The following is a 27,624-nucleotide window of genomic DNA, read 5'->3' as shown; positions in this document are numbered from 1 at the left end:
GCTGGTTTCCCGTCCAGCACTCACCCAGGAAGATGTGCGCAAAGAAGTGTGGACAACGCAGGTCCAGCACGTAACTGCCGCACGGAAGTACCACAAATGGAGAAAAACACCAACCACTCGTTCTCTTCGGACTAGCCCGAGGCAAGGCCAAGACACACCCCTGATCCTAGCTCCACCCCTACCCCAGGCTCCGCCCCGACTCCCACTCCACCCACCACGCCCGGGCTCCCCTCACACCCCAGCCCCAGCCCGGTCCAACGCGTCTCTGGCGAGCTCCCTCCACTCACTGTCTTCTGCCCGAGCTCCGCCTTCCTCCACAGCTTCGAATGCCGCTCCAGAGCGCTCGCGAAGCCGCCTTGGCGCGTTTTAGGCTCTGTGGAATCGGAACTCTCACTCCCGGAGCTACTCTCGGTGCCTGCGCCTCGACAGGGCCGAGAGAGGAGAAACACTCGCCGGAGCTGGCTCTCGGCAGTGACGGCACGGGTCCTACACAGCGCCGCCATGACGGTTCCGCAACCTCTGACCTTGGACCTCTCCGCAGGCGCGCAGGCCACGGGGCGGAGCAACGAATGGTCCACCCTCCTCCGGAGCGCGGGCGACCCGGGAGTGTAATGTAGTCTGTTTAGGGAGCGGGCGTTGGGAGAGATGGTTATACTAAAATCGGTGAATTATATCGGTGGTGCCTAGGGGTCCCCTACTGGCTGCGATCTGCTAGGTTTTTCATGGAAAAGTGTTTTTGACTTGCAGGAATTTCGTTCCTCAGAGCATCGTTTGGCCCTTGTCCTGCAAATTCTGGTATTACGTACGAGACTTGCTAGCCCCACCGCATGGGCTTGTACCCCTGATGGCCGCAAGGCTTGTTTTTCGGGTCTCTGCTCAAATAGCAGGTTCTCCGTGATTATCTTATTTAGAACTGGAACCCCAAACACATTGTCGGGCTCCCCGGGTTTCCTTTGCACCATTTAGCATTCTTAATATTGCTATATAGTTTACTTAACAGTGTTTCGCTTTGCTTTCCCATATTTGTAAACTCTTGGCTGTTGGATCCCTGACACGGGGCACACAGTGGGGTTCAATGAACGTGTGTGAAATCCTGGATCCAAGTTTGTCTTTTGCTGCCTCTTCTGAGATCCACTGACGTTCAAAAACTAATCTGAGACGTTTTTGTCACCTGTAGGTAGCTACAATTCCTTCTAAGTAATTACATTTCGGAATGTGCCTAAACAGACGCCACCAGACTCCCACCCTCATTCATGATTTTCTCCCTTTTCCTCGTCAATGTTAATTCCCAGAATTTGCCCACCCTTTTCAAAACCAAGTGTTGATAAACTAAGCTGTCCACCTATCTTCTATCAGTTTTATATTAATCCACAGTTATTTTAGGGGAGGTGACAAGCCCCTTTACAGTTCATCTGCAAGTACTTTGACAGAAGCAATTTTTATGTGACCACAGCCTTTTAGTAATATCTGACTACAGGGGCGGCTGGGTGGCTCACTTGGTTGAGGGACTGCCTTCGGCCCAGGTCATGACCCTGGAGTCCCCTGATTGAGTCCCACATCAGGCTCTCTTGCTCGGCAGGGAGTCTGCTTCTTCCTCTAACCCTCCCGCTTCTCATGCTCTCCACATTAACCTTGGAACGGTGTGTAATTGTGTGCACTACACAGTTTAATACTACTAGCCAATTAGGGTAATCCTTACATAAGTTCACTAGGGTGCTTAAGAAGATTGTACTCCGGGGTGTTCTCCTTCTTGGCACTTAAGCCATTTATTTTCTTTGACCATTAATGAAGTCTTACCTGAGACATTTTTGCGTTGTTATCTGTGGCTATTGCTACTTATACTTCCCTTCAGGAAAAAGTGGTAAATTGTAAAGAGCATTGGCCCAGTGACCTCATGAATCCCTTAGTTCTAGTTCTGGCTGTAATCCTGACCTCTGGCACATCAATTTAAGGTTGATTTAGCTTCCTCACTTACAATGCCACGCCATTAGCTTAGAGAATTGATCCTAGAAACCAAGAACAAAGCATGGTGAAATGGAGTGTTAAAGCAAAAAATCATACCCACTTACAAATATTCCAACAAAATTGGTGTTGGGTTTTTACTGTATGCTAGGAAAACCACCAAATTAAAAGAATCACACTACCAAACCACCTCACTCCATAATCAAAATTGCGTATGAGAGTTGGCAAGAAATTTAGTCACCAAGTAGCATTTATGTAAGTACGAAATCCTGGACGGTGATAGGTACTTGCAGTCCCTGCCCTCTGAAGGCTTATAAACTAAGAGTTGTTTCCACTCATTCTGATTTTGGTTCATTTTGATTTCAGAGTCTGAATAATACGGACATGAATTGTATAAGGTTTGCAGGTTTACTGAAAAGTGATAACTGCTTTATATTAAGTCTAACCCAACACAGTCTCTATAATTAATCCAATTACAATAGGTCGGTCCCAAATTAATCACCAAATGTTTCTTTGGTATGGGCAAGAAAATCTGGTTTTTCATCTGGGTCTTAAAAGCTATAAAGAAACATGTGATGTTGACATGGGACCTTATGCAGCATCTCCTCTACATACATAAACCAAATAGTCATTTATAATAAACATGTAACTTGTTCAGTTTTGATACACTAATTCCATATAGCTACTTACTGTTTTTTCCCACATCTAAATTACCAAGTGTCTGGAGAGAAGTTGTAATAATGGACTCACCTCTTTCCCTGACACGTAATACATACAAAAAGAACCCATACCCAAATTACAGAATTTTTATTGTTTTCAAATACTATACAAAAAAAAAAATACAGTGTGCATTTCATGATAAACAAATCCAGAAACAGTGATTCCAAATTAAATGTGTTTTTTCCTTCTCTATTTCAGTAGTTTGAGTTACTAAAAGAATAATCCAGTGAATTCTCTCTTCCATTGATCACTTTGGCCTCATAAGCATGAGAACTCTTGCTTTATTTTCCACAAACTCCATAAACTGAAGACAATCCTTTGTAAAAAGGGGTTAATTTCAGGGATTTCCTTCTTTCACACTTCTTACTCACTTAAACATCTGAGATTTCACTCTCAAGTTACTGTTTTCTTTCAGTGTCAAACACAAAATTCAATAGCGTGACCAGGACCTCTCTGGTATTTTTAATAATTACTGTGTTCCAAATTTCTTAAATATCTGTGAATTCGTAATATTGAATCTTCCACAATGACTATTTTGAATAATATTTCTACCTGCATATGTTTGTCTAAATTCAACCTCTCACTACTTTTTACTACTACTTTTAAGATGCAGAGTACTTTGCAAAAGATTAAATCATTTGAAATTAAGTGAAGGTAGATGTCTAGAAAAGCCATTCTCCCAATTTCTTTCACGACCATCACCAAGTACCCACATAGTACCATCCCATTTTCCATTCCTTAGTCTATCATTTCTCATTATAAAGCAGAGATCTGAATATATTCCACTCAGCTAAAGTTGAAAGACAGTAACAGGGCAGGACACCCAAAAAACAATGTGATGAAAAGAGGATGTTGTGATTTTTAAAAAAAGAAAAAAAAAAAGAAAGACTGGTTGGAAAAAAAATAACTTAACAGTTATGATGAGTAACCACAGTATTTCTATAAAAAGACAAATTTTTACAGATCCAGTCCTCCAAGACAGCACTTCAACAACTGGGCAACTGCCTTAAAGCCTCTTCAAGGAAATAATATATATGTTAGTCTGACACCATTAAGCAGTGATTTAAAGCAGATAGTTAAAAAAAAAAGTTATGTTTGTTGTTGTTGTTGTTGTTTTTTTTTTGCATAGACACCAGTTGAGTATTTAATACAAGCTGTTTCCAGACCACTGGTCTCACAATAAATACTGAGACCTATACGACTCATATACAGAATTTATTAGGCTTTTCACATTTAATAGAGCATATTTTCGGTTGCATCTAAAATGCTATAACAAAAACTCTAGCAATCAAGAATGGCAGCGTGTTACTCATAACAACCAACACTTGTGGCTTTTCAAATTTGGTTTTCGTAAGATAATTTATCCTGAAGTAAATCTAGTCATGCTTTAAAAAAAAAAAAAAAAAAGCCTCAGGTCACTCCAAGCTTGGCAATTAACATTTGGCATAAACAATACTAAAACAATTACAGCTTGATAAATAACAAATACAACATTATAGGCCATAACCATACACGGAATAATGAAAGGTCATAGTGACAAATAAGTAACTAATTAGAAGAGAGTACCTTGGCCTCCATGCAGATACTTCTAGAGGCTTTGGTTCATTCAGCCCTGCCATTTTTTTCAAAGTAGAGGGGCAATGTCTACAGTATCACTTATGCATTAAATCTTCAGGAGTTACCACCAACCCCTTAGTATAAAATCTTTTCAAGTTATATTAGTCATACAACTTTGTGTGCTCATTTTTAAATAGTGCTAAATGAATTAAATGAAGACAGCAACGTTCCCCCTAATGTGATTGATTTTAGCATTTTTTTTTTTTTAAAGATTTATTTATTTATTTATTTATTTGTCAGAGAGAGAGAGAGAGAGGAGCGAGAGTGAGCACAAGCAGACAGAGTGGCAGGCAGAGGGAGAAGCAGGCTCCCCGCCGAGCAAGGAGCCCGATGTGGGACTCGATCCCAGGACGCTGGGATCATGACCTGAGCCGAAGGCAGCTGCTTAACCAACTGAGCCACCCAGGCGTCCCTGATTTTAGCATTTTTACAGCTACTGAGATCTAAACAATGTTCAGGCTTTCGAATGGAACAGGTGATGAGTGTTCCTATTTCAACCTACTGGTAATTAGGAGACCCCTGAATCAAAATGTTATTTTGCAACCTACTCTGAAACTAGAAATTTAGTCTCATGACAAGTGGCATAATAACAAATACACTGAACGGGTTACTATCACAAATGGTGACGAGAATGTGAGGGTTCTGCTCTCAAGTCACCTAGGACTCTGAACCGCTGCACGTGTCGTCACTTACCAAACTGTAAAAAACTGGAAGTCGAGCTAATTTATTTATACTTAGTCTGCTGTCTTCAGACACACAAGATATAAGATACCTTCTACCAGAACAATGTTTTTTCAAGAAGCATTTTCTGTAGCTGGTCGTTCTTCCCTCGGAGCTAAAGAAAATTATGCCAGAATTTGTAATAACCAGGATTCAGGAAATTTTAAAGAAAATTTTAGTTAGCAATCAAATACCCAGAGGTTCAAGAAGGAGACAAGAAAATCGTATTGAAGACAAAGATCAAAGTGGCATCCCAGATCCACAGCAATTTTGTAAAGGAGGAAAGCAAGTATGATAACCTGAAGCTTCTTAGATCATTCTAATGAGGATCCCCAGGGATTACATGTGTTGTTGTTGTTGTTGTTTTTATTATAGTGTTTCCTAAATCAGGGCCCTTAAATGCACATTAGAGGGTATTTCCCAGGAATCAGAGGTGAAGATAGTTTTATTTTGTTCAACCCACAAACTATTTGGTCAAATGAATACGTAAAGCTAAGTGAAAGCACATCTGGTGGAAATTCACGGCGACGACTGTTGACAAGACGTGCTTGGATCTTGCTTGCAGCATCTGGCAGTGGGTAGCCGAACAAAGGTGAGGACCTCACGGGTTCACCTGCGTCTGTTCTGGAAGAGGCTCTGGGGCTCCGGCACTGGCATTTGCCGTTGAATTCAAGACTTCTCCAAAATCCCCGCCAGCTGGCTTGGTTCCCCCTACTTTAGACTTTAAAAAAAAAAGTTCAAAAAGGACAAGACATCATAAAACATAAACTCAGCTGACTCTGCAAAAAAGTAACTCAAATTTTACTTTGAGGATCAAATCCATCCGGAACCTGCTAGCCCAGCAACAGTCATATAGGCATGGAATTCAGTACTGCTGCAGTGTTTCCGTGCAGTACTGAAAACTGTGCAGGGTCCTCTGTGGGAATACTCAGATTGGTAGATGCTACCATTCCTCTTTTTTCCCATCTGCTCATCGTTCCTCCCAGGAAAATCTGTCCAAAAAACTTCTGAAGACCTATTACTCTAAAATATCTACCAGAAGTCTCTCTATATTTGGAAAACACTTTAGCGCCTTCAGACGCATTCATTCAGCTACACTCATTCAAGAAATACTGAATCTGACAAAGAAATCGATCTATTTTTTCCAGTTATAGCATAAAACCTCCTAATGCGCTGCTACTTACAGTGTGGTGCAAGGATCCCCAGACTGACTCAGTGTCCCCTGGGAGCCTGTTAGACATGTAGGCTCAGCCCAGCCTCCCCACCTCCATCTAGAGATCTCCAGAGGCTTCCTGGACAAGTTACAGTGTATGAAGTACTACTCCAATTTATCTGGCCTGAAATTTTGTCAGTGAACATCTGTCTGCATGAATAGGTCTGCCTTACGTTTGTATCATACTTTATGCTTTTCAAAACCCTTATTATGTCATTTCATCCTTAACAACACTGAGCATTTCATGCTCTCTGTTACATCTCCTTACTGACTGATGGGACAGCTGACTAACATTGGGAAACCAGTCACTAACCCACAATGCAACTCACGGTAGATTTAATTTGACCCTGCTCTTAGTTGAATCGTAACTGACTAGACACATTATCAGTTGGAATCTAGCTGAAATTTTCTCTCACTCTCTTTGGTTTCCCATCCACGATCCCTAAATTGGAAAATCTGCATGACTTTTGTCCACTGCATATTTACTAATTTATTAAAACACATTTCTTAATTAGAGGAAAAGTTTAAGACCCTTGCAATTCAACATGTCTAATGCAGGACTGACTCCTTCCACAACTGGTCCCTTCTCTATTCTTCCTTAAGACTTTAATTGGCTGTAGCAGCTACCTAGTTGGCCCAGTCGGATACCTGGGAGAGAATCCTTGATCCTTCCCCATCTTGTGCCACATCCAATCCAACACTGACTTTCAGGCTGTCGTTTCTAAATTCTAAACATCTCTGAAACCTGTCCCATGGGCACTACCTTAACTCGCCCCACCACCATCTTGGGCTGGATTACAACTCCTTTGTCCTAGTCTTCCTGACGCCAATCTTCCTTCCCTCAGCTCTGCAGGGCACCAGTGATCTTTCCAAAATGCACAGCATGCGCTACCCACGCTGTTTGAAATCCTTTAAGGGCTTCCCATTGCCCCAAGTCCAAATTCTTTAGTGTGGCCCACCCATCGCCCTGGCTTCATCTCCTGCTCACTACTCTACAAGCACAGCAAAGTTCTGGTATTCCTGAAAAGGGCTCCAAAGCTGCAAACATTCCCCTCAACCTCAAAGCCTCCATTTATATTATTGTGTCCTGTGAGAAGCCCTCCCCTATCTTCCCTCCTAGGCCAGGTCAGACACTCCTGCTACTGGTCCCACTGCATCCCCGAGTTTCCCTGTCAAGGCACCTGACCTCACTTTATTTTCATGGACCATTAAATTGTCTACCCATCTTACAGAAAGGGTCTCTGACTCTTGCTCACTGTGGTATCTCTGAGGCCTACCCCTGGCACATGGCAAATGCCCAATAATCACAGATCCATGAATCAATCCAAAATCTAAACCTAAGTACTCAGAGACCTGATGTTTAATTGAATATAAATGTCATCTAGCTAAATTACATCCCAAGCATACAGCCGTATTTTACAGCCTTTTGAGGTTATGTTTCATAAACTTCACTTTTTAAAAAAATTACAAGTTTTTTATCTAAATGGTACCTAGTCATGTCTCAAAAGCCAAGTTTCACCACAATTTATAGAAGCTAAATATACTCAGAGGGAGAGTATATAGTAAATGACCTGGACTTTTCTCCTCACTTTCAATGGCAAAAGAATACAGTTGTCTGGTTTTCCAACCAGTCATTTCAAAAACTAATGCTTAAGGCAGATTTCAAGGCAAGGCTTACGACAGACCTCAAACAGTGAGAAATGAATTATAGTAAGCCTTGACTTACAATGTAAGTCTATTTTCAATACAATGTACAGTCTATTTTCAAATACATGACTAGGCATTAAAAGAATAAAGCAGGTCTCATACTGACCTAGAAGAACAACTAGGATAAGTATTTTGCTCATCAAATACGTATTAAGCAGCTTCAATGTGCCAAGGACTATTCTAGGCCTTTGAGAAGCATCAGTGAGTAAAAAGAACAGGTGTCTGTGTCTGTGGGATAATAAAGCACGTATGCTAGTGGGGGCTGAATAAACAATGTTATAGGACTGTGTGTGCAGTGTGATTCCTTTCTGAAAAATATTTATACATTTATGTAGAAAGAGAAAAGGTGTGTATTTGTGTCTGTGCAAGAAAAAAAGATCCAGGTCTTGGAAGAGTGTTTGGTTTTCTTTCCATAAGCATTCCCTGCTTCTGCAATTTAAGAAAGATGCATTTAGGGGCACCTGGGTGGCTCAGTCCTTAAGTGTCTGTTTTCAGCTCAGGTCATGATCCTCGAGTCCTGGGATCAAGCCCTACATTGGGCTCCCTGCTCCACAGGAAGCCTGTTCTCCCTCTCCCACTCCCCATTTGTGTTCCCTCTCTCGCTGTGTCTCTGTCAAAAAAATAAAATTAAAAATCTTAAAAAAAAAAAAAAAAGGAAAAAGGAAAGAAAAAAAGATGCATTTAGAAATAAGTGACTCCAGTTACAATTCTGAAAGACTGAATCTGAATATTTGTTTTTAAGCAGATTTATATAAAGGGTTTAAGATAATGCCTTTAATCCTTAAAAACATCTACAGTACTTATCAGATTTAGTTTAAGAAGAAAGTTAATACTGGCTTTGCACAAATTCTGTAGAGAAGGTTGGGCAGTAGATGGGACCTAAGACAACCTTTCTGGTCACTGGTGATCCTGAGAGTTGGTGATTTTATAATTTTGAATATAATCTTGAAAATAATACAATTTACAAATTAAGAAAGCTAGTCGTGGAAAAATGCCCACCTTCCCTGAAATCAAAGCCATCAAAAAATAAAACCATGCATCATCAATAATGATCACCATGGCATCCCCATCATTATCTTAAATGTCTAATAACTGAGGACTGAACAAACATTATCTGTCAGAGGGTACATGTAAGCAATCATTAAACCTAATTTTGAGGAAGAATATTTAATGACATAGGAAAATGTTGTGGTATTTGATTAATTCCTTCTTAAAGCACAAAGGCATAGTTCTCTTACATACGTATCGCTGACTCTAGGTGACAAGACCAACTTTTTGTGTGTTACTTTTTGTGCTTTTGTAATGTACTTATTAATTTTATACAATAAAATTTACATTAAATTTTATCTGGTTATAAAAGTATTTGAGTCACACAAAGTTCTCAAGTAGTACTACTTTTTAAATCCTACATTTCCTTTCAGCATTTAGCTTCTGCCATGCTACAACATACACTCAAAAAATGGATTAAAAGAGAATGTATCACCCATAATAATGTAGAGAATAAAGTTATTAAAGCCCTTTAAATACTTTTAGAAAGAAAGAGTAATGAGAATAATTTACCCACAGCAAAAAAAAAAAAAAAAAAAAAAAAAATTAAGGTACCAAGTAAGACATCAACTATTCGTCTGTACTTGCCTTTAAGTTTTCAACCTTTTCTTCAAATGATTTGAAAGTTGGGGAGTTTCTATGGAGAGAAAGAAAAACAAAGAGTTCTATTACAAACACTGAACAAAACTCACTAGCTCTGCAAGTGTCATTAGTTGACTGTATTCCTCTTCACCATTATTCTCAGTCAACAAAGAGACCAATATATTTAACTGTATACATGTGTGCAGGCACACACACAAATCTGCATCATTAGGTAGGACATTACTAGGTAAGATGATCTGTTTCGGGTCTAAGATTTCGACGGCAATGCTTTCAGTTCCACAAACGGCCTGTCTCAGACATATGGGGCAATGGATGGAGTCCAGTACATGTGTGAGGAGAGGGAACAAAGGCACGGAGAACATCAATTCTGTCATTTCACCCACCTAGTCATGCCACTTTACCTTTGGTGACCATACTATACTCTAAAACTCGAGTTTAAATTCCCATGTTGCCTGGCCAGAGTCCTAGAGGAAACCACATCCCCAAGGAGGACAAGCAGACCACGTAAGTTTCCACGAACAGGGATTCTGGTTTCCAGGGAGCAGCATTAGAGACCAAGAAAGGGAGACCGAAAGGAAGAGATGTGGTTTCGTCTACATCACAAAGCTTCCCCAGGGGACAGAGCACTGGAGCCCAGGCCTTCCCAGGCCTTCCCACTCATCTGTATTAATTACGGAGGAACACAGCACCTATGTTGCTCACATCTGGGTTTCCAAACTGCAAGACTCCACCTGACCTCGAATACCCTTCGTATTACCCTAGATGGAAAAGGTGAAGAAGGGAACACGGGGTCTCCTCCCTCCCACAGTGGGGATGGGCAGCCAGTGGCAAGGGGCGGGCCCCCAGATGCATCAGTGACTCTTGGGAAGCTGTTGGCAATGCAAGTTCTCAGGTCCCACCCCAGGCTTACAGAAGTCAGAAACCAGAGGAGGGGCCCAGCAAACAGGGGGCATTTTAACAAGCTCTCCAGGTAGTTCTGAAGTTTGCTACAAGTTTAGCCAAGCATATATGGTTAAAAGTCCCCTGCCTTCCTAGAGAGGTAAGCGTGGTAATTACATATGCCACTTGCACAGGTTTCGTAATGAAAGCGGACTATAGAATTAAATCACAGCTGGCTCCAAATGTCACCGTGGGATGAGGGAAGTGGAACTGGAAGGATGGAAGAGAAGTGGAGCAATTAAAGCTAATGTAGGCAGATGTGGTAGGACACCTATTATAGCTGCGAAAAAGCAGCTTCATTAGATGAGTCGTGTTCATGTTTTCAATTAAGCAGATTAAAGATATGAAACAATATTATGGGTTTTCAAAATATAATAGAGATAATTTTTTTTTTAATCACAAATCTTGAATGTATCTCTCACACCCTCTTAACATCACAGGTAGAGTGAATGAAAACCGACAGAGTATGGATGCTCAGCTTATGTAGAGCAGAACCCTAGGTCCCTGTTTCAGAACAGTTCAAGTTCAACATCTAAGTAAAGAATAAGAAAGCATAAGATCAATTACATTTTGTAAAAATATACTTTACCTCATAGCAGGCATGCTAATTGAATGCTGAATGGAGCGGATACTAAGAGGCAGCATTAAAAAGAGATAGACATGAAGTTAGTACCGTGATTAGACATGATAAAACCCTTCTTTCTAGAAGCTTATTCTTTTGGCACTATGAAGACTTAATCTACTTTTTGAGGTGGAGGGGATCAGAGTCATTCCAAAATAATTTATTTTTATTCATGAGCCAATTTGTTAAAAATTTTTCAAAAAAATTTTTTAGTTTGTTTATTTATTTATCTATTTAAATAATCTTTATACCCAACATGGGCTTGAACTCATGACCCCAAGATCAAGAGTCACATGCTCCACAGACTGAGCCAGTCAGGTGCTCCTTCATGAGCCAATTTAACCCACCTAAGTTGATAGAGCTAATAATTCAACCTTACATTTTACAGCACTTTGGAAACTACAGTGCTTTCACTGTGGGTCATCTAGCACCAAGGCTCAGAAGTTAAATATTTACCCAAGGTCACAGCAGAATCAAGAATGGAACCTGGGTCTTCCTGATTCCTAATTCAATGTTCACCGCCTCCCCTCAAAAAAAAACAAACAAAAAAACCCGAAGCACACACAGAGGCGCGCGCGCGCGCACACACACACACACACACACACACACACACAAGTGAGGCTGGCAAAGGGCTCCAGCAGCTGCCTTTCTCCCACAGATTTGTGATCAGACCAAAATAAATCACTTATTTGACAACTTCTAGTCAGATCAGAAATCACTCCTTAGTAGTAGTATCAATTTTCTAATAAGAGACACTTGTATTTCATCCCCATTAACTAAATGTTCTTAATGGTCATTCAAATACCATCTGGCCCTTTGTTTTACGAGGACCAGCTTCCTTCTCTAGGGCAATGTGGTTCACTGACCACTCAGGTTCAAGGTTATCTACTCTCAGCCATCTCCCATAGAGACCACCTCACAAAATGAAGCACTTTAATATTACGGCTCACAAAGTCACTGTAAATTGATGGTATGATTGCTGTCCTTGAAGTATTCTGATCACTGGCACAGCACTTTTGGCAGGAAATCCTTCCTGCGGTAAGCTGGACAGTCCAAAGCATTCTCAATTATATTTGAATATTGCGTGTGTGATTTAGTTTTCTCAAAAAAATCTGTTTTACAAATGATAATGCACTTCAAAAGAAGCTCCCGCAATCTAGTTTTGCACTAACATGTAGTGACATGGGAGTATGATCTTAACATAAATCAAAATACGCTCGCAGTTCACAGTCAAAATAATTGGTAAAATACTTGGACATTTTCATACTTAGTGTCATACATGACAGAAGCAAGGAGCCATACAGCCCACCATTCTTTCTATTCTATAAGAGTGGTAGATAACTTGGATATAAGGCTATTCTCTAAGAGGAATTTGCTAATTCTTTTCCTCTTTGATCCACTGCAGTGGGCTGGATCCATATTTGAAGGACAAAGAGGAATAAGAATCATCCTTCTTAGTTTACAATTCTAATTGTTTTAATTACGGTAGTCTGCGATAGCTTAGACCCTTCTAAAGAGTCTGTCTGCATAATCATATTTCTCCAGCCACTTTCCATCATCCTCAGTGATGATAACTGGATCAGTGGAGCCCTAACCACAACTAACCTCCTGCTCATCTACAAATTATTTGGACTGAACGAAAAGGGGGGGAGGGGGAAAGAGGCCGATTAAGGTTCTTTTCTTATCCTGGGATTTTGTAATTAGGACACTAAGCCATTGGTCAGTTAGTGGCTAAGTACATGAGCTAATAAAGTCATACAGGCTTAGATGTTGAGGAAGACCTTTTATGGGACCAGGAAGGGCAAAGCTGCAAGACAGCAAAGGAAGCAAGTTCCCAAAAAAAGGACTGAACAGAAGCACAGAGGGAGGTAGAGGAAAGGAAGGAGAGAGGACCATGTGGGGATGGTTGGGGGGAAGGGGGGAGCAGGTAGGAGAGGAACAGTGGTTTCCTTGGTTTCTGGAAGCGACCTTGATTTCTACCAGCTTTCCAATCAGCACGCCTACTGTGTGTGGGTCCAGGACTTGCTTCCTTTCCTCTTCTTGGATTCTCTTTCTGTGAAGCACATTCCCCTTCTTAGGTCAGCTAATTTACACAATATTTTGTTCCTCATAACCAAGACTCTTCGCTAGAACATTCATTTTGGCAGAAATTACCAAATTCTGGCAAAAGGAGAAGAGTTACGGCTGAATGTGTGATAAACTGCTTGTTCGTAGGACTCACAGACTGAATTCAACATTATCAATGAAATGAGGAAATAGGTGGCAAAACTGCCAATTTCAGAAGTCCACAGCTAATCCTAGCCACTGTCCCTAAGCACCCATGTAAAAGCTCATTCCTTCCAATGGCCATTTGGGGAGCTCTGTGCCCCTTGAACCAGCATACAAGCTAGTTAAGAGGGAATGGGGTCAAAGGCAAAGTAGAAGAAATAATCATAAAACACATTCTAAGTGCAACAAGTTAATCGTAGTAAATTCAACATCTGGAGCACAAGTTACTTCAGGATTATCCCACATGTAAGAAATCAGCCCTGGGGTCATGAAAGTTGAAGAACGGAATTTTAAGTTATCCGGAATTATCAGGGGATGGAGAATGGAAACAAGAATGCAGTGGAGAGCTACGCATGAGTCTCATCAAGGGGTCTCCCCTGATTAAGTAAGAGATAGATGGTAGTGGAACACCAGTGCAAGGAGACATCAGGAAGAAAAGGGGAAACTGACAAGGTAAACAAGAGAAAACAATAATATTGGAAATACAGATAACTTTTTTTTAAAATATTTTATTTATTTATTTGTCAGAGAGAGAGAGAGGGAGAGCGAGCGAGCGAGCACAGGCAGACAGAGTGGCAGGCAGAGGCAGAGGGAGAAGCAGGCTCCCTGCCGAGCAAGGAGCCCAATGTGGGACTCGATCCCAGGACGCTGGGATCATGACCTGAGCCGAAGGCAGCCGCTTAATCAACTGAGCCATCCAGGAGTCCCACAGATAACTTTTTATATGTTTGATTTTTACACCGTTATTATAAGAAAGGACTACCAACATCCTTCCCAGAAAACCAAGTCAGAAGCTGACAATCTGGGGCACTTACGTTATGAAGCACCTCACAGGCCCCAATGATTCCTCAGTGTGACTTAAAGAAGAATGTTAAAAATGATCACTCTGAGAAATCTAAGAAACAATGTAGCATTTCTTGTAAGGCCTTCAGGGTCCTACTTGCTAGTGTCAAACTTCCATTAGCCGTTAGCCACAAAGACAAAAGGAAGAATACACACACTTAATGTTTATGTGGGAATACATAAGGAAAAGGAAGGAAGTGATAATGATAAGGTGTTTATTTTGTGATAAATCACGGAGCTGAATTTGGTTGTGAGCACCTTTCTTTAGGTTTTATATTTCACAGGAAGGTTAAAAATACACTCACTGAACAGAGAATGAGATCAAAGTAACACAGATGCATACAAAGTGTGAGTCTCCCTGCGTCTGTGGTAGCCATTCTGGTAGGGAGTACAAGGAGTACCCAGCAATTTCAAATCTATTGTTATTTGAACTTCTCTGTAATCCACATATAGATGAAATTCCATTTTGTTGGTGGCTAGTTTGTAATTCCCAGGGCAGCTGTTCTTGCTCTCCTAGATTCCCTATAGAAAGCTACACAAAGCTTCAACTTGCCTCAACTTACCTAACATCTCCAATTTCACTGAAGTTTAAATATAATATGGAAAACTTCAGAAGCAAAAAGCCATGTTGCTGGGAGACCAGAGTGGGCCCTAATAGATACATTGTGAGGATTAGTTAACAACCATACAGCAAATGTTGTTAAAATTTTTCCATCTTGAATGGTAACCTTTAAATATATAGCATCAAAAGTAGTAATGTAAATCTGGGTTCCTCAAAACACTGACCAAAAAAGAAACCAGATGGCAACCAGGTTCTCACTAAATGCTTCTCAATCTTGTATTTACTCTTACTTTAGAAAAGTTAATTCTTTTAAAAAACTGAGTTTTTTTTTTTTTTTACATTTTCCTTGTTTCTTACCCAGTTACTTGATCTCTTCACCCCTAATCACTATGAAGGCGGCGGTGTAAAAGGAGGAAGGAGGAGGAGGGAAGGAGTAGGTAGGACACAGAGAAAGGAGGGGCAGGGTGAACGGTTAATGCTAACTATGTGCCAGGAGCGCTATCTGTGTATTATTCCGTTTTGCCCTCATGGTAATTCCTTGACTGAAAGTGATAAACCAAGGTAACCACCAGGCAGTGCCTAGAGGGACATATTCTTCAACCATCATGGCTTTGGGGAAGCAAAACAATGCGGAGAAGAAGAATGCAGGCTCTAGAACTAGGGTGCTGCTGGGGTTCAAGTCTCAGCCTTCAACCACTTAGCTGTGTGACCTTGGGGAAGTCACTTAATCTATCAGTGGCTTTGTTTCTTCTGTACAATCAAAAAATAAATAAATAAATAACAGCACCTACTTTAGAGGGACTATACAGAGCCTTGCCTGGAGCATAATTAATGCACCATTATTACTACTACTACTACTGAGGACTTTATGGAAATGCACATTAACATTTATTTCACATTAGGTTATATTTAAAACTTTCACATTGCACCCAGTTATTTCAGTGGTAACTCGAACCACACAGTCCAGACCAGGGGCTGGCACATGGTTAGCATTCAAACAAATACTTTTGAATGAAAGAATGAATGAATGAACAATCATGGTAACTGAAATTAGGAAATATGGGCGTGAAAGGGAGAAAAGTTCAATAAAGCTTCTCAAATTCTAACCAAGAAGTACTCTCTGAAAGAGAAGCCGTAATTTCTTTTTCCGTTAAGCGGTGGAAATTTTCAGCAAAACAGAATTGTCTGGAGTGACTTTAATGAGCCCCCCCCCTCCAAAAATGTAGAGGTTTTTATGAAGAAATACACACGTAAAAAGGAGAAACTTCCTTTGGAAATAATGGCAAAGTTAATGAGCACTTCCTCCTACATATATCAAAGGTACTGACTAACGAGACTACTGAATTACAATACTACACCTGAATACTAAAACTGAGGTTTAATACTGGCACCAAGGAAAATGAGAAGACTCTTTCAAAATTCCTCTCAAAAAATTAAAATCATGAGTCAAAGCTCAGCATGTATGTGTAGAAAATAAGCAAACAGGAGAGGGGTGGATATGAACATACCACCCGGGGGGTGGGGGGAGCTGGCTGTCCCTACAGGGGACATTACCCTGCCCCACGTCTGGCTGCCCCACACCTAATTTTCAGGGCATTCAAAACAGATCTCTCCATCTCTCTTGTTTCCTCTGCTTCATCCTCCTCACACACCCACTTGAGGTGTAAGACACATTTCTAAATCCCAAGTGCCAATTTATTAACTGACAACGTGGCATAAAAACTGTTGCCAATCTAGTAATTCACGTCAGCAAATCATCCACAATCCCGTCAGAGAGAGAAATCATCACCTCAGGCTTGCTGGGTAAGCAGGGACTCAAAATAAAGGGTAGTTGACAGGATTAACCGGCTATTTCAAGCACTTGGCAGAAAGGCACCACTCTCCACGTGAGAAAAGGCCTTGTTGGGACTGAAACTGTCAAAACCTACTGTCCACGTTCCCTCTCCTTGGACAGTTTCTGGGGCCAGTACTGGCTCCCTGGACTCACTGATCCAAAAGATGTGGTCTTTCTTTCTATAGATTTTCTATTATGTATTTCTAGTACATATGTTTTCATATGTTTTTATGATATACGAACACACTAAATCAGATTACGATCAGGGCTTCTTGGCCTAGAAATGATTTATGTAACTTTAGCCAACTTTTAACCTGTGAAAATTATAAAATTTAGCTTTCAGAAGATAATCTCATGTCTCTAAATTTCCAGGTTTTCATCAAAAGCCTTACTTTAACCTCCACATATCAATACATGCTGTATTATTAACGGAGGAGAGTTAGAAGAAAGGCAGGCAGGGGCAAGGGCTCACTCCTAAAAGGATTATCCTACAACACCCGGGAAGGAGCCCTCCACCCTTTCCCAAGTGAACAACTCCCTGATAGGCAAATGAGCATATGGACCAAAACCTGATTGGGTGGCAAGTGAGTATTAACCAGATTAAAACAACCCGCCAACGTCTCATAAAAACCCCTAGACTTAGAAACTCCCAACGGTAACCTTCTCGGGTCTCCTCCCTCTTGGGGAGTTTTGTACTATCCTCAGTAAACTTGACTCTCACTCAACAAACTTGGCTTTGCTGCCCACCACTCTTCATCTGGTTTACCTCTTAATTCTTCCAAGCACCATGACCAAGAACCATGGGCTCTGAAGGAAAAAAAAAATCCCCCACTCCATCCGCTCAAAGATGCTAAGGTCTTTCCATACAAAAACCATATCTGATTTGTGGTTATGTTCTTTGGACCTGTCCACAAAAGGCAATCTCACATTAGCAGAATGGATTGTGTGACTGAATATCTACCACTCAACCCAAACAACCTGAGATAAAATGGTCTTAACAGGTTGCCTAGAGCACTTGGGACATTTTAAATTGAATACCAAAGATACAGAATCACCTCCTACTGCTGATTTTTTTTTTAAAGCACTGTTTTCACTCTAAATAATTCAGCATTTAGGGTTGATTTATCCCTATGATTTTCTCTGACTTCCAGGGCCAAGAGTCATTAGGACAGAAAGACCTCAGCTCTAAGTACATATTTCCTTACTTAAGAAGACAGAATACTTGAGAAGGCAACTCTCATTCACGGGAACAGAGATGGAGACTACTACGTTGCCTTTCCTGCTTACTCTCTCTAAGTCCTTCCTCCAACTTCGTTTTCTCTATTAACTGGATAAAACAGTCTGTATGGGAGACAGAGAGGAGGATTGTTCAACATCACAGAGATTTCTTCTAAAAGGCATGGTCTGCGATGACATCTTTTTAATGTGTGTTTTTTTTTTTAAGTCTAGTAGACGATTTTTCCTTTTGCAACCATGAAATTTCCTTACGTGTATATTTTAAGAACATAAGAAATTAAAAAACAGTAAAAACTATAAGCTAATAAAACCAGTATTGAAAGGTACGGAGTAATGGGATACTTTACCTTATGTATATTTTACCATAATAAAAAAAATATTCCGAGTAACCTGTATAAGATGGGAGGCTAACATCATGAGGCATACATACGTAGTCTATTACAGATACATAATGGGACCCACGTGAAGAATTCCAACATCCTTACAAAAGCACCAAAAAAATGAAAGCATCAAAAACAAAGTCAGACATTAAAAGGGAGGAATTCTGTATGCCATGGTTAAGCTGCTTCTTTTTACCCAAAAAAAAAAAAAAGTAAGAAATGTCAAAATCATTTCCATATCCCTGAAACACGGTGTCAAATTATTCTTTTAATTTATCCGTTACCCATGGGATACAAGAAACCCTCCCTTAAAAATAGGTATGCACAAGAGAAAAAGATACTCCAAACGCAAGAAAAAGTACATCGTGGACAAACAACCATCCAACGTGGCGTGATAATCTATGTGAGCACACTTGTCTTAGATACCAGCTGCGCTGCAGGGATGGTTCGAGCTCTCCTTACCTAAAGGAATGTGAAAAGGCTTGCAATCTGCAAGAAGCCACAGTAAGCATTAAAAGAGAAAGGAAGTTCTGGTAAATCTACAATAATGAAATAACCTACTTTTTAAGAGTTGTGTTAAGGTTTCAACTGGACTCTGCAGTAAAATACAAACAAGCTGGCGTGAAAAGGAATGAGAGCACCTATGAGATGTGTATCAATTGACCAAAGAATCCCAGTAAGCTATGTTTATTACACGATGCTTAGAATGTCGATAGTCCACATACAATAAGCAAGTCATTTGGTTTTCTGGTACAGAGCATATAATACATTGATTGCCAAACTTATTCAACCAACCAAATTCTGGTTGTAAAAGCTACATTCCCCACAAATGAAAAACACAAAGTCATGCAATCTGGGGGTTTGGTTGGTAAAACAAAAAATTTCATGCCAACAGAAGCACAGCAAATGTAAACCATGTTTGTCACTTTCAGCGCTATTCTAATCGACATGGGGGGGGCGCGGCAGGATAGGGGACACACAAAAGCACTGTGAAGTGGTTTTATCGAAATTGCCACAAAAATTCTGCAGACTAATCTAAAATATAAATGCAAAATGAAAAGCAAAGCTCCGTATCAAGATTTGGGCCTAAGCGTGGATGTGGAGAGAGCTTACAAGTCAGTACACATCAGTACACAGATGAGCACGCTGTCATCACACCACGGTGTAACAGTGTCCCACACAGAACTGAAGGCAGGTCTCAGTAGAAGCGTGCAGGCAGTGCTCCTGGACGTGTCCCCAGCGGGACAACAGGCTCCGCCCACAACCACAAACTTGCAACTAAGAGAGACATACTTACCCTGCATGATCAGGAAGGACTAAAAGGACAAAAGTACACAACCAGAATTTTCCAACAACCTTAAATATACTCGTAAGATGACTGTTTTGAATGTTATGCCTAAAAGTCGGAAGGCTCCACCTAAAATAATTTAAGCATGATTTCAGGTCCGGTTTGAAGGAGTGGACTCCCTCACTCAAAAAGAGAATCCAGCATTAGCCACAGCCGAAGTCGGGAGGTAAATGCAACCACAACATACTTCAATTTGCCTCAGTTACTTAATGAGCAAAGAGAAATGAGGACATACTTTACATCTTCCAGCTTTTTGGTGATGACGGATCCAACAGATGAGAAAGCAGCTGACGCCTTCTGTCCAGCTTGAGATAAGGTTTCGGATGTCTTTTTGTATCTACGTTAAATTATAAAAGGACAAAGAAAGTTAAGCTAACATTTTCTAATAGCAATTATTTAAAGCACAATCACCACCTCTCAGAGAGCTCTCGAAAATTAAAAACAAATTTTGTCTTCAGAACATCCAAACTCCTTCACAATCGCCGGGGGCGTCACCCCGTCACCCGACTCTTACCCCTCACTGGGGGGCTGTCTTCACCAGTGCCCTGGGACGGCCACACAGAAGGAGGCCTATGAAGGCAGGGCCAAGGAAATCAGGGTACGGGGCAAAAACAGTCACGGAGAAGAGATGAAAATGAGCCAAAGGCTTTTTCCACTGAAGCCAAACAAAACAAAAATGAAATCAAATTCCTCCCATGCCTTTTATAACTTTATGTCCTAAAAAGGGACTAGAAGCAAGGTAAGGCCCAAGTGTACTTTATTATTCAAATAAATTGTATGGGCTATCAAGAGTTTTTTTTTTTTTTTTCAATTTTGCAGGGCTGCAGAGCTACCGAATAAGGACTTGGGGACTCTCAGCAGAGTACATAAAAGGTGCGACACTGAAAATGACTTGAGTGTGGTATTTGCTAGAACATAAAGCTATCATTGACCATCTCCCTGTTCCCATCTATCCAGGGATTAGTGAAGGGAAAATAAAAACAAATGAATATGGGAGCCACAAAGAGGTTAAGATCCTCACGTTATAGCGAGGAATGCTCGGCCATTTGTACTTATCCCATGAAGATGAAATACTAAAAACAAAAGGTTTATGGTGATACACAGTCGAAAGACTAGTTCCCTGGACTTCTGTAGGAGAAAGTGGCTCAAAGGGGGTGGACACCTAGTGCTCTCATGTCAGGATGCCGTCAGCCTCACGGCCGCTGGTCACCAGCTCAGCACCAGGACCAAAGCACAGACGGTAAAGAACACACTTCAGAATCTGTCCCTAGAAGCTTGCTCCTCTGTATGCAGGGATGCAGAACTGCATGATGATCACACCATATCAAAATCTGTGTGATCGAAAAGACAAGAAGATTGAAGGGTGGGCCTCTGCCACCAGCACCCATCCGAGGCGATGAACCAAGAGTCTTGCGCTGTATAGAGAGAAGGGTGAAGAAAGACTGGCTCTGTACTTGGTCAACCCAGAGTTCAAATCCTGCCCCGACATTTTTGAGTTTTGCGACCTCAGACCTTCCCTGATCCTGTTTCCTTATCTCTGGCTACCTCACCTCCCACCCTACCCGGTCATTCTGAGAACGACGTGACGTGACGCATTTCCAGCAAGTCAACAGACAACACTGTTGGAACTTAAATGTTACTACTTCAGCTCACAGACGAGGCTGGTTTTCTTTCTATCCCCTAGAACAGTGTGGAAGACCAGAGTTAGAGAAGAGTCAGATGCACCGGAGGACTGGGCAGGAGAACCCTGTGTAGTCCAAAGAAGAGCTACAGAAGCATCCTCATCTCCTTTCAGTTCTCCTGCCCAGACAAAAGGAGCAAAAGCATCCTTTACATTCTCTAGAAAAATCTATGATCAAGGTTACATACGCAGATGTTGCTGTCACATCCTGCCAGCCTTTGGCAATGTTCTGTTTTAGTTCCTGCAGTGAGTTGATCCCAAGTTTCCGTTTGATCTCTGCTAGATGCTTCTCTTTTGCTGCTAACACTTGAGACAGAGTCTGGATTTCTTCTTCTACCTATGGGGGGTGGGGGTGGGGTAAAAATACAGCAAGAGTCATTCAAAAAGTGAAGATGATTAGTGCAAAACTGTACTCAAAATTCTAGTCATTTAAAAACATTTTTTGATTCATTTGTCTCTTTAAAAACAACATACAGCATGTTATTAACTTGTTACATGTCGATCTCTCCTGCAGAGCTTCTCTTTTCTGTTTTTAATTGTTTTTTGTTTTTTGGTTTTTTTTTTTGAGAGAGAGAGCACACAAGTGGGGGTAGGCAGAGGGGGTAGAGGGAGAGACAGAGACTCTCAAGCAGGTTCCATACCCAGCGTGGAGCCTAATGTGGGGTTCCACCTGACGACCCTGAGATCATGACCTGAGCCAAAATCAAGAGTTGGATGCTTAACAAACTGAGCCCCTCAGGTGCCCCTCTTCTGTTTGTATTTCTATCTTGAGTTGTCCTTAGGCTCCTCCTCTCTCTCTCTCTATACTTCCTTACTCTGCTATCTCATGGAAGCTCAGGGCTCAAACCTCCACACAGACAATAATCAAATTACTCTGCCATTCACTCTCTGCCCCCTGGTCTGTATCTCTAGCTGGACACTTCCACTTGAATGCCCACAGAATTCGTATTTGTGTACCAAATCAAACCACTCTCCACTCAAATATCCACAGCCAAGTCAAATCGAAATCCAACCTTCCTGTATATTTCATATGAGTTTATACTGGAAATGACTATCCCAGCCAAAGCCACAGCCGTAAGTAAATCAAACTGCCTCCCCCAGACAGCCCCCCAGAAGTCCCGTGTGGACCCCTTGATGCTGACTGACCAGCATTAGCCGGACAGTTAGAGGGAGGCCCCTGACCCAAGGACAGCCAACCCAACGAGCAGTCACCACCCAGTGATGAGCCTGCTGTAAAAAGATGCTCCATGATCACAGGCTCTCTCATTCAGGAATCCAGTTTGAGAAACTGAGCTAACACTGAAGTAGAAGCTGGAAAGTCTTGGATAAAGAAACCCTGAAATACAGGCAGGGCACAATGAAATGAGGAGATACAGAAGCTTAAATATATAAGGAGGCCGAAACTCTGAGCAGAAGCTAAGGAGAACAGAAAAAGACTTATGGAGCAGAAGAAAAGCCTGAGTCAGAAAAACAGAGGGCAAGAGGCAGACCCACAAGGAGAAACAGACCCCACTCGGAAGAGACCTTCTGTCCCAAGAAGTTGAAAGGGTGAGATGGACGTTAATATTCAAGACCCTTCAAAAGATGCTTCTTGTGGCTTATTGCAAAGCCATATTCTCAGCCTCAACGTCTCACTTCTATGATTCCAAAGACACTATGGTCTTTGAAAACAATATACAATGGGGGCACCTCAGTGGCTCAGATGGTTAAGTGTCCAACTCTTGGTTTCAGCTCAAGTCATGCATGATCTCAGGGTCCTTATATCGAGCCCCGCATTGACAAGAGTTTGCTTGTCCCTCTCCATCTGCTCCTCCCCTCCCCAAATAAATAATTTTTTAAAAAATGAATAAAAACAACACATAGCATTATTAAATAAACTGTTTTCACTGCTGATTAAATCTTTACAGAACACAAAGTAAAGAAAAATACTACTCAACAAAAGGAGAGGGAAGAATAAATCAAAGTGAAATGGCGAGCAAAACAAAACATAGTTCTTTTTTTTTAGGTTTTATTTATTTGAGAGAGAGTGTGTGCACAAGTGGGGGGAAGGGGCAGAGGGAGAGGGAGAAGCAGGCTCCCAGCTAAGCAGGGGATGTGGGGCCTGATCCAGGGCCTGACTCGGGGCTCAATCACAGGACCAGAATCATGACCTAAGCCGAAGGCAGAAGCTAAACCAACTGAGCCACTCAGGCACCCCAAGAGGGAGTTCATTTTCTTTTTTTTTTAAGATTTTATTTATTTATTTGACAGAGATCACAAGTAGGCAGAGAGAGCGGGGGAAGCAGGTTCTCCGCTGAGCAGAGAGCCCGATCCAAGGCTCAATCCCAGGACCTGAGATCATGACCTGAGCCGAAGGCAGAGGCTCAACCCACTGAGTCACCCAGGCGCCCCTAAGAGGGAGTTAAGAGGGCAACAATTAGAATGTCGGTCCAGAATGAAGAGGACCCTCTGTGCTTGTCAGACAGGACCTCTCATCCTGTACCAGTTTTGGAAGTCACACTTAAGTGGACTCTGAAAAGAAAAATGCAACAATGAATGCATGAGGTTCAAAATCAAGTTAAGTTAAATGACTTGCCCTCAGTCATCAAACTAACAATGTAAGAACCAGAATTCAACCCAGGTTTTCAGGCTCCACTTCTCAGTTTATTACTGGCTAATTTTCATTGGATACTATTAGCATATAACCCTTTTTCTCTATCCCAACTCCAACTTGTCAGATACTCCAAAGAACAAACAAAAAAGATAAATACCCCTTAACACTCCTCTGAAGTTTCCCTAATGACAGCTGGACAGAAAGACCACTGTCAATCTTACTGAACAAAACATGGCCCAGTGCATTCCCCACTTTTGTTGGTTAGACTGTGCTGCCAACATACCTAGCTCAGCACATCACAGCTACCATTCCTTAAGTCAATGTATATATTACATACTATATATATATATAATACACATATTTTAAAAATGGAAAAAATAGATATAAAAGAATGACCCTTATGGCACAAAGAATTTATTTGATAAGGATCTAGGATTCATAACATATGGATAAAATACTTAGGAATAAATGTAAGGAAATTTAAGACTTGTATACTGAAAACAACAAAACACAGTTAAAAGGAAAATTGAAGACATCTTAAATAAATGGAAAGATATTCCATGTTAAGTGACTGGAAGACTTCATATTGCTAAGAGGCCAATACGTCCCTACATCTACAGATTCAATAAAAGCCCTATCAAAATCCCAAGGGCACATTTCGTGGGTAGAAAAGTAGACTCCAAAATTCATAAGAAATTGCAAAGGACCCTAAATAACAATTCTGAGAAAGAAGATAAAGGTAAAGGGTGCCTGGGTGGCTCAGTGGGTTAAAGCCTCTGCCTTCGGCTCAGGTCATGATCCCAGGGTCCTGGGATCGAGCCCCGCATCGGGCTCTCTGCTCGGCAGGGAGCCTGCTTCTCCCCTCTCTCTCTGCCTGCCTCTCTGCCTACTTGTGATCTCTGTCTGTCAAATAAATAAATAAAATCTTTTAAAAAAAAAAAAGAAGAAGATAAAGGTAAAAACTCCTACTTTCGAATTTCAAAACTCACCACAAAGCTATAGTAATCAAAATGGTGTGGTACTCTCAGAAGGATAAACACAGAGATGAATGTAATAGAACCAAAGGTCCAGAAATAAACCCTTACATCAATGGCAACTGATTGTTCGTAAGGATGCCAAGAACATTCATTCAGGATAGTATCTTCAACAAAGCACACTGGGAAAACTAAATATTCACATGCAAAAGAAAGAAGCTGGACCTCTTCCACAAACCACAAACAAAAATTAACTTCGAATAGATCAAAGGCTTAAATACAAGAGCTAAAAGTCTTAGAAGAAAACATAAGGGTAAATCTTCATGCTCTGAGCTCTGAAAATGGGATTCTTGGATATAACACCAAGAACACCAGCAACTCAAGAAAAATTAGATTTCATCAAAATTTAAAACTTACATGTATTAAGACACTATGAAGAAAGTGAAAAAACAATATACAGAATAGGAGAGAATATTTGCTAATCATGTATCTGATAAAAGGGTCTAAAATCCAGAATAGGTAAAGAGCTCTTATATCTCAACAACAAAAACAATTTAAAGAAAAACTGGGCGGGGCGCCTGGGTGGCTCAGTGGGTTAAGCCTCTGCCTTTGGCTGGGGTCATGATCTCAGGGTCCTGGGATCAAGCCCTGCATCAGACTCTCTGCTCCGCAGGGAGCCTGCTTCCTCCTCTCTCTCTCTGCCTGCCTCTCTGCCTACTTGTGATCTCTCTCTGTCAAATAAATAAAATCTTTTAAAAAACAAAAAAAGAAAGAAAAACCGGGCAAAGGATTTGAACAGACATTTCTCCAAAGCAGATACACAAATGGCTAATAAGCACATGAATGCTCGGTATCACTGGTCACTAGGGAAATACAAAATCAAAACTATAATGACATACCACCACTTAACACTCACCAGGATGGCCATAATCAGAAAGACAGAGAATAATAAATGTTGGCAAATATGTAGAGAAATTGCTGATCAGGATGAAAAATGGCATCCTTGCTGTGGGAAATAGTTTAGCAGTTCCCCAAAAAAGTTAAACATGGTATTACCATTGATGCAGCAATTCTAGTTCTCGGTATACACCCAAGGGTCTACATGTAAAATAGGTATCCAAACAAGTACTTTTAGACAAATGTTCTTAGCTGAGTATCTGCAATAGGAAAAATGCGGAAACCACCCAAACTTCCATCAATACACAGATAAACAAAACATGGTAGACACATATAATGGACTATCATTCAAAATAAAGCACCACGGGCACCTGGGGGGGCTCAGTCAGTTGAGCATCCAGCTTTTGATTTCGGCTCAAGTCATGATCTCAGGGTCATGGGATCAAGTCTGGCGTAGGCTCCACACACAGCCCAGAGTCTGCTTGTCCTTCTCCCTCCCCTTCTGCCCCTTCCCCTAGACCACGTTTACACACGTGCCATCTCTCTCTCTCTCAAATAAATAAATAAAATCTCTTTAAAAAAACAGTAAAGTACCGGGGCGCCTGGGTGGCTCAGTGGGTTAAAGCCTCTGCCTTCGGCTCGGGTCGTGATCCCAGGGTCCTGGGATTGAGCCCCGCATCGGGCTCTCTGCTCAGCAGGGAGCCTGCTTCCCCCCCTCTCTCTCTGCCTGCCTCTCTGCCTACTTGTGATCTCTCTCAAATAAATAATAAATAAAATAAAAAAAATAAAAAATAAAACAGTAAAGTACCAATTCACAATACATGCTGTAAGAATGAACCTCAAAAACATTACACCACATACAAAAGGTAACGTGTATGACTGCACTTAAATAAAATATCCAGAAGAAGTAAATCCATAGAAAACAAGGCATAAAGCAGGTTATTGCTGCCAGGGGGTGAGGGAGGGGATGAAGGAGGATCCCAGTTTAATGAGTACGGGTCTCCCCTGGGTGTGATGGAAACGTTTTGAAACTACACAGAGGTGACAGCAGCAAAAGACTGTGAAAGTGCTAACTGCCATGGAATTGTGCACTTTCAAATGGTTAATATTACAAAAAACAGAGAAAGAGAAAGAGAGGGAGGGAAAGAAGGTTGGAAGAGCACACGTATATCCACAGCACAGCAAAGGGTTAGAACACAGGCACTGATGCAGCTGAAAAGCCGAGTGTGTTAGACCCAGTGCAGCCCCCCAGGTCGCACTCACTAGTGCTCCCTCCTCCCATCCGTGTCCTCCTTCCTGTCTACTTCTCAGACCCGCTTCACCCAGCAGGTATCTGTATTCATAGGAAAACATCACATTCTTTTATTTCTTCTCCCCCACGCCAGAGCTCTAGGACAGGTCACTGTGTGTTGCTTTCTCTCCCCTGGAACGGAGGAGCAGATGTTACCATGTGCCTGAGAAACACAAATGATGCTGTGAGTGTGAAGCACAAAGTCCCAAAAGGAATGCTTCTTGACCTTTGCAAGTTCTCTTCTCAGCTCTTCTTGCTCCTCCTCTGATAGGGTCTCTGTGGCACTGATCGTGGCAGCAACATCTTCTCCTTCCTCAGGGACTGGATCTGTTCTCAGCAGACCTGGTTGGAGATTTTAAAAAAAAAAAAAAAGTCTGTAAGGTACGTGAAGTACAATTCTCCTTTAGGCTCCTCCACTGCCCCAGCGAGAATAAGACAATTAGACTGGACCCACACATCAACTTTCTGTACCTTCAAATGGCCTGGCTCTTCCTGTAAGGACAAAAGTCTGAGCTACCACTAAAAACTACCCAATTACATACTCTGCCAAGTATGAATTCGGAAAAT

The 27,624-nt window shown here is 41.4% G+C and overlaps 1 protein-coding gene across 6 annotated transcripts in view; it reads right to left on the bottom strand.

Annotated features, from left to right (window-relative positions):
* Nucleotides 1-27,624, bottom strand: part of LOC308341927 (tumor protein D52) — a gene marked incomplete at its 5' end in the record, with an annotated part of 228,157 nt that overhangs the window by 112,493 nt on the left and 88,040 nt on the right. For 2 of the 6 annotated variants that reach the window (XM_080802072.1, XM_080802074.1), the window contains 5 exons: nt 2,753-5,740; nt 9,575-9,623; nt 19,857-19,958; nt 21,491-21,639; nt 27,284-27,399. In XM_080802072.1, the coding sequence (XP_080658198.1) occupies nt 5,621-5,740; nt 9,575-9,623; nt 19,857-19,958; nt 21,491-21,639; nt 27,284-27,399 (536 nt within the window). In that variant the 3' untranslated portion in view covers nt 2,753-5,620. Of the gene's footprint in view, nt 1-287; nt 531-2,752; nt 5,741-9,574; nt 9,624-11,117; nt 11,160-18,735; nt 18,763-19,856; nt 19,959-21,490; nt 21,640-27,283; nt 27,400-27,624 lie in introns of those variants that run through there. The other 4 variants (XM_080802069.1, XM_080802070.1, XM_080802073.1 and 1 more) reach the window with 4 other exon arrangements.

The sequence above is a fragment of the Martes martes genome, assembly GCF_963455335.1.
Source record: "Martes martes genome assembly, chromosome: 4".
Classification (NCBI taxonomy): domain Eukaryota; kingdom Metazoa; phylum Chordata; class Mammalia; order Carnivora; family Mustelidae; genus Martes; species Martes martes.
Note: the sequence above shows the minus strand (reverse complement) of the source record. Positions and strands in the feature narration are given on the sequence as shown.